We start from the raw sequence: 7770 nt of genomic DNA on the forward strand, positions 1-7770 counted from the left end.
TTAAACCAATCAGAGGAGACTATCAGGGAGAGTTACGGTGATGAGAGTGAGAGGCGGCTCATTGTGACGTATGGAGACATGGCCTGGCTGAAATACCATGATGGAGACTTTGCACAGTCACAAAGCTACTGTCAGAGAGTCGAGGACATACTGGTATGTACACCAATCAGATCAAATGTTATAGATCACATGCTTCTGAACCACTGACTGCAGCTGAACCTTCTCTGTCTGCAGGTGAAGTATCCCACTGGTTCCTCAGGAAGTCTCCTTCCAGAGGTGTACCGAGAACAAGCCTGGACCTACCTCAAGTTGTCAAAATCTTACTACTTAAAAGCCGTTGACAGTTTTCGTAAAGCACTTGAGATACAGACTGATGACACTGAGTGGAATGCCGGCTACGCCATCGCCCTCTTTCGGACAGAAGAGGTCAGTTTTATAAGTCTGATATCAGTTAATTAATTTATTATGTTTATATTGTTTTAGAAAACAGCCAATGCATCAGTGTCTAAAAAGATCCAGCAACTAATTTGGGTGTGGTTCTCAGCAGTTCACAGTAGACTAACGCGTTTCTCATCTGCAGTGGGTTTTAGAAAACAGAGGAAACTGAGGAGCCTCCATCCATCAAACAGCTTCACTTTGCCCTGGAGCTCAACCCTGATGATGCTGTTCTGCAGTCGATGCTGGCTGTGAAGCTTGGAGCCTATAAGAAATACGAAGAGGCTGAGTGTCTGCTGAAGAAAGCACTGAAAACTGATCCTGACAACCCTCATGTCAGCCGCTACGTAGGAAAATACGTTCGTAATCATGTAGGTCTGAATGTAAGATATTATAAATGCTTACTACTCATGCAGCCACAGATAATGTGATTCTGCCAGGATCATGTAATATAAGAGTCAGTGCACAGGTCCATGAAGATCCTTTATTTAAAAAAGGTAAAGCATGCACCCTGACCCCTAATCAGCTCCAAAGAAGGCTGTGAAAGATGGCAGCTCCGTACATTTTAAAAACAGAGTTTTTAGATTATCTGTGATCGTTGTTAAAGACTAACTCTGCCTTTTCTTAAATGAGCCGTGCTGGTTGGGCTGCGTTTCCCATTCTCTAATTCTGATCTGATGTTTCTGTCCTTTTATCTGTAGTTTCACCTTCCTGAATTCTCCTGATTCAGAAATAGTAAAATCTTTATTATTTTATTCTGACCAGTGACCTGAATCATGCTTGAGACTGAAATGACAGATTACTAAAGTTTTTTAGGCTTAATTTAGTGGTTCTGAGTTCCTTCCTTCAGTGAAGACAGAGGAAGTTAATGTTTCCACTAAATTGTTAGATTAGATGAAACTTTATTAATCCCTCGGGTGGGTTCCTCCGGGAGATTCAGTAATTGTTGAGGTGCTTTTCCAGGATTGAGGCATTCTTCTTTAGTTTTTTACTAATTTTGTAAAAATTACCATTAAATGTTGTTTCAGCATCAACTGGATGAGTCTATTGATATGTTGGAGCGAGCGCTGAAGAGGACCACCCAGTCATCTTTCATCCACCACCAGCTGGCGCTGTGCTACAAGAGGAAGAAGATTGCTGAGCAGAGCCACAAGCCCTTCAGCAGCCAAAGTATACACAAACATACTGCATGTCTGAAGGTCCAGTTATTGTCAAACTCAAAGATAAACCATGATTTCCGGCTCCACAGGAGAGGTGCGGTACTGGAGGCATTGTTGTATTCGTGAATTTGAAATGGCTGTTAAGATAAAGCCGACCTTTCATCTTGCGTGGGCTGACCTGGCACTGCTGTATGCAGAGGAAAGGAATTTCAGAAGGTACTCCTCTGTAGAAAGCAGCAGTGACTCTTGTCTTTTTGCTCGGAGCATGTTTGTCATCATCATGATAATCTCTTTGTTTCTCAGGGCAGAGGAGATTTTCCAGCAGTGCTTGTTGAAGTTACCAGAGTGTGATGAAAGCCTTTCTCAGGCTATCCATCAGCGCTATGGTGACTTCTATTACTATCACAGAAGAAATGAAGCTCAAGCCATCGTTCACTACACCAAGGTTGGTTAAGAGGTGCAAAGCAATCGAATGAAATATGATTAAAACTAGTATTCATTGGAACGTGAATCACAGGACCTCAAAACTCTGTCACATGACCAGCACAGAGCCCTGAAGGGCAAAACATGTCCCAGAATAAAGCAGTGGACACAGCAGCTGTACTGGTTTGTTGTTGTAGAGTTGACTCTGTTTATTTACTGGTCAGTACACCCTAACCTATAGCCACGAGTTGTGGGCAGCGACTGAAAGAATAAGATAAACGATCCTAGCAGGAACGATCCTCCTCTGAAAAGTGTCTAGGTACTTAGCCTTGGAGGTGGGGTGAGGAGTTTTATCATTCATGAGGAGCTCAGAGTAGAGCTGCTGCTCTTTCACCTGGATGTCTCCTAGGTGTTTGAAAGCATGTGTTACACGAGAATGTCCTCATTTTTCCAGCACACTCTGGAAAGATTATAATCCTCGGCTGTCTTGGGAATCTTTGGTGTCCCTTCCAAGAAAGTTGTATCAGAAGAGATCTGGAGAAAACTGCTGTCTTTTTGCTAAAAGGCAGTAGATGTATGCACTAAGTTGAAAAAAATCGACATCCGAAATCCACATAAGTCACGTATCATTTTACTAAATGAGTAAAAAGTCCCTGCAGTAGCTCGTCTTAATGGAAGCACTGGACAATGGATGATGGAGGTGGAGCTGCCAGGCATGGAAAAGAATCCATGCCTTAAATCTCATGTTTAAGGCACGGACCACAACTCAGTGTCTGAGTGTCTAAGGCCATGTCCACACTAATACGTTTTCTTTTAAAAACGCATCTTTTTCTCTCTGTTTTGGCCTTCCATCTTCACTGTAAGCTTTTTCTTTCTTTTTTCCTGATAGCAACTTTGTGCTTTTGTGTTTCTCGCAGCAACAACTCCACCTCATTGTTAGTCCATTTAAAAGACTTTGTGCTTTGCCTCAACATTTTGCACGATGTTTCAAAGAGCTGGAATGTAAATAAACAGCAGACAGAAATGAGGCAGGTTGAATCGTCTTGCGTTTCACGCATGTACAGTACAGGAACATAAGTGTTTTTGGCCATTTCATTGTGGACGTGCAACCCTGTGAAAATGACTGAAAACAATAGCGTGGACGCAGAGCGTTTTCAGAAGAAAACACCATTTTCAAATCTATCCGGGCTAGTGTGGATGTTGCCTAAATGAGTCTCACAGGCCTGAATGTGTGCTTGACGCCATTTATAATTCTTAACTTGTTTGATCTGCTGATCACCACAAACAAGCACAAGCAGAAATTCTGGACTTTTAACTGTGTTTTCAGTGTTACAGTTTTTAGTACTGATAAAAACCTCCCTTATGGCCATTCACACAAAGCATTTAGGTAATAAACAAAGAAATGCTCCTATTACAGATTTGCCTCTTTGTCACAGGTCCATTTCTTTCATCATGTAGGAAAACAGTTAAATATGTTTCACTGATCCGGCCCACTTACGATTAAAGTTTGACACCCCTGCTGTACAATAAGAATTCAGGCTAAATGAGCCCAAATCCAGAGGTCCACATGGCAGTAAACAATCAGAACATACACCCTCACACTTGAATGTTATTAATGACTAATCAGTTATATCCTTTGATAGGTTTGTAGCTTGAACCTATTCGCTGGAACGTTGAAGACAATGTAATTACACAGCGAAGCAAGACACGAAGTTCTTCATGTTTCTCGTGCACTGGAGAGAACCGGACAAATGCCGTTCCTTCGCTTGACCCCAGTTGCTCTCATCCGCTCTCCCATAACACTGCTCTTTTGAGGTGACATGAATATGCATAGGTTCATTAACATTAACATATGACGTATACATATACACAAAGAGTACCGTGCCTGTGCGTTGTGTAAGCGTGTGTGTGTGTGTGTCAGAGTGTCACCCCTAAACCTGCTGGTCTGGAAGTCCAGCAGTTCATCTAAACAAAAGGCACTTAGCCTAAAACAGATATAGACAAGTTTATCCTACCATAAAACAATAAAACTCCCATGCTCCAAGAATGTGGGTGTGAATACCAGAATGCTCTGGAATGCACACAAAGCCTTTTACAGCCTACTGAAGATCACACATCCTATCACTACACAATCGATTATACACCTCTACCAATCTACAACTGATTCTAAAACTCTAAGCATATATGGGTAGATATTTCTAAGCATAAATGACAATCACAAATCCAACATCCGTGTTATTAATCTGCCTCCTCTTGTGTCCTGTCTGCAGGGTCTCCTGATTCCTGTGAAGAAATATGAGAAGAAAGTCTGTGCTAAGGTGAGCGCTAAAGGTTATGTGATTAAAGTCTAATCAGTGGTTTATGGTCAAAATGTGCTGAGACCAAGTCTCCTGTCTGCTGCACCTCTGGACCATTTTCATTAGCAGGACGTGAAGTCAGAGGGAGGCTAATCTGTCAGGTGGACATTTTCAGCAGTCCAGGTGGTGGACGATGATTTTAGACTCAAAGAAAACTTTGTATGTGATCTTTGGTTTGTCCATCAAAAGGATTACTCCTTTATCTCTGTGTAGGGCCAAAATTCACTAACACAAACAAGGTCCGGCTATTTGCGCGTATTTTGAGTACTTCAGCAGAAACCCCCACCTGCTGAACAGGGACTGGCTCTCCATGACCTTCATATAGACCCTGGCTGTAATCTGATTAAGCACACTCAGTGTACACTGCTTCCACACAACATCTCAGCACAGTACTGAGGGAGTGGGGTCTGGATCGTTTCCACAGCTGTCCTTTCTCTCACCTGCCAACCAGCATGAATCAGTCCTGTTCTGTGGTTTAAAGCTGGGAGCAGCTGTACTCATATGTCTTGAGTTAGACATTAAATATTTTTTAAGTCCTGGTCTGAGAAAGTCTCTGAAAATGAAAGTCAGTTACTTTAAATCCACAGAAATTCATCTTTCTTTGTTCCTCCATCTTTCCTGCAGAAACTGAAGAAGATCGCTGAGAAACGTCTGTCAAGGAATCCAGGTGATGGCGAGGCTCTCGCTCTGCTGGGTCAGGTGGCCAGAGCTGAGGGCAACAGGAAGAAAGCTGCTGAGTTTTATGAGGAAGCTCTGAACTGTGACAAGGACAATGAAGAGTATCTGTCTGCTCTGTGCGAGCTGCGCCTGGAGCTGCAGGGATCATCCTCTGATTAATCACAATCACTGCACTCCTGTTACATCATACTTCAGCCCGCTGAATGTGGACTTGATCCATGTGCTTTAAGAACTGCACAACCTTAACAAATGGGCCCTTCATACCTTTCTGTTAGGTATTAAATTATAAACAACGAAGCATTACACACATCAGGGCCACTTTTATTGGATGTTTCAGGCATGTGTGGTGCTGGGTGGAGCTCTGTCACCAGCACCCGAAAAAACAGAGTTTAAAAATGGTGTTTGGTGAATTCCATTAAATTAAAGTCCATACTGAAGACTAATTCAGACTAGTGCTGGGCCATATCATTCTGTTCATGGTAATACCGGCGTAATGTTAGGCAATGATAATAAAATGAATTATCGCGATAGAATATGGGTAAAACGTGCATGCGCAGTGCCTTTGTTTTCATACGCACATGGCGGAAAAAGCGCGGCGGCAACGGAGAATGAGAAGGGCGAAAGCGGATCATTGAATGAAACAGATGAACCAGAATTGGTCTGTAAAAATGCTGCAACTTCAGTGATGTGGAAATGGTTTGGCTTTTGTCCGTCAGATACACAACAAAGCATAATTTTTTGTAGAACATGCAAGCAGGCTTTCGTTACCATTATTACCGTGTTTTTGGAAAATAAGGCACTCTTAAAATCTCTTGATTTTCTGAAAAATAGACAGTGCCCTTATAATCCGTGTGCCTTATGTATGAATTCTGGTTGTGCTCACTGACCTCGGACTGATTTTATGTGGTACACGGTGCTCAAAAATCCTTCAAAAATGTTTTAGTATGACTTTGGTAAGCTATAAAGCCACACCGCTTGATGGATTGTTGTAGCATTACGGCTGGAGCCTCGTGTAGTAATACATACTGCGCTTCAACATAATGTTACCGTATCGTGTGAATATAACCTCTTTTTAAGTTCTGTGGATGTTATACAGGGTTACACTCAGGACATGTCTGCCCATTTCCACTGGAAATGCCTCTTAAACCTGCAGTTCACCTGAAACGTACCTGGACGACTGAGCATGCGTGAATTTAAGATACACGAGTGTTACATTATTATAACTAGGAATGGGTATCATTTAGGTTTTATCCGATACCGGTGCCAAACCGGTACTTTTGAAATGGTGCCGGTGCTTAAACGGTGCTGAACCGGTGCTTAAAGAATGGAGAACACACAATTGGTCCAAAAACCTCTCATGTTTAGCTGGGTTTTTTTTGTAAAAAGATAACAATGTTAGCCTTTTCTGCAGCTATAGGACATATATGGTCTCACTCTTGGCTGGAAGCAGCGCTTAAACAATGGAAAAAACACAAATTTTGTCCAAAAACCTCTCATGTTTAACTGTTTTCCACTTTTTCTTTTGGTCATTGATGTCATGTTGGCCCAGTATTCTTGGTTTTCATGTATTTTTGTATTTTGTTCCTTATTTAGGCCATGCTTCCTGGGTTGCTCTGTTACGTTGTTCCTTATGTGTTTTTCCCCTTGTGACTCTTACCCCCTGTGTGCCCCTCTGTGTATCTGTGAGCCCTCGTCTCTCCTTGTGTTTTATTCCATGTTTTCCCCAGCCCGTTATGTCTGTGCTCTCCCCGTGCTCCCTCTCCTCCTGTCTGAACCTCTGTGTACTTCCTGTTTTACTTTGACAGTCTGCCGTCAGTGTTGCGTTTACTCCTGCCGTGTCTTGCTATGATTATCAATGTCACCTGTGTTCCCCGTGTGCTCCCACTTCCCTCGTTAACCCTCTGTGTATTTATGTCTGTGTCTCCCTCAGCTCTGTGTCGCGTTCTCCCTCATTCATGGCCGTGTGTTTCTCTGTGTCCTAGTGTATTGTTTCCCAGTGTAGTTTCTTATCAGTTTGTTTCATCGTTTCCTTCCAGCAATAAAGCTGTGTTTTGAGTTCGTTCCTGCCTCTGTGAGCTTGCGTTTGGGTCCACTTCCTGCCTGCCACACAGCCGAATCATGACAATTTTAGCCTTTTTGGCCAGGGTGAAGGGAGTATCTGCCATCAAACAAGAAGACAGCCGCATGTAACTACGACGGTGTTTGCTAGTTCACCTTACATGCATTAATGTAATAACATGGTTAGCCTACTCAACGTGAATTACACACGAACAACATTAAGCTACTCACGCAGAGGAGAACGGCTGCTGCTGCTGCCATCATCATCCTCATCATTTCTGCTACACTGACAGGGCTAGGGGCCAGGACTCTACTCTTCGGTTTTTGGGGGATGTTGCTAACTCCGGGTCCGATAACAGGCACCACACCCGCAGCAAGCTATCAAATAAGGTGCATCTTAAAAAAAAATGCTATGCGTCGCCAGGTGTTTCATCAGATTTGAGGTGTTACCTCCTTTGACAGTATCACAGTATCAGCTTAAAGCACTTGTTGCAGGCTGCTGAGTTTACATCTTTAGCTGTGAAGTACAGCCAGACTTTTGACCGCTTCGCCTTGGGCATTTTTAATCTGTAGCTCTGCTCTAAAAGAACGACGTACCTGGGCCCGCCTACTATCCTCGGAAACGTAAAATGATTGGCTAGAATTGGCTCAGAAAAAAA

The 7770-nt window shown here is 42.9% G+C and overlaps 1 protein-coding gene across 1 annotated transcript; it reads left to right on the plus strand.

Annotated features, from left to right (window-relative positions):
* LOC116310331 (interferon-induced protein with tetratricopeptide repeats 5-like) lies at positions 1 to 5654 on the plus strand (the record flags this gene model as incomplete). The annotated part of the gene is made up of 8 exons (XM_039607585.1): positions 1 to 153; positions 235 to 439; positions 598 to 806; positions 1464 to 1605; positions 1685 to 1811; positions 1899 to 2040; positions 4289 to 4336; positions 5000 to 5654. Coding segments are annotated over 8 exons (1239 nt in total), but the record flags the coding sequence as incomplete, so codon positions are not given.
* Positions 5655 to 7770: the final 2116 nt, after the last annotated feature.

Source organism: Oreochromis aureus, unplaced genomic scaffold (genome assembly GCF_013358895.1).
Source record: "Oreochromis aureus strain Israel breed Guangdong unplaced genomic scaffold, ZZ_aureus HiC_scaffold_100, whole genome shotgun sequence".
Lineage (NCBI taxonomy): Eukaryota > Metazoa > Chordata > Actinopteri > Cichliformes > Cichlidae > Oreochromis > Oreochromis aureus.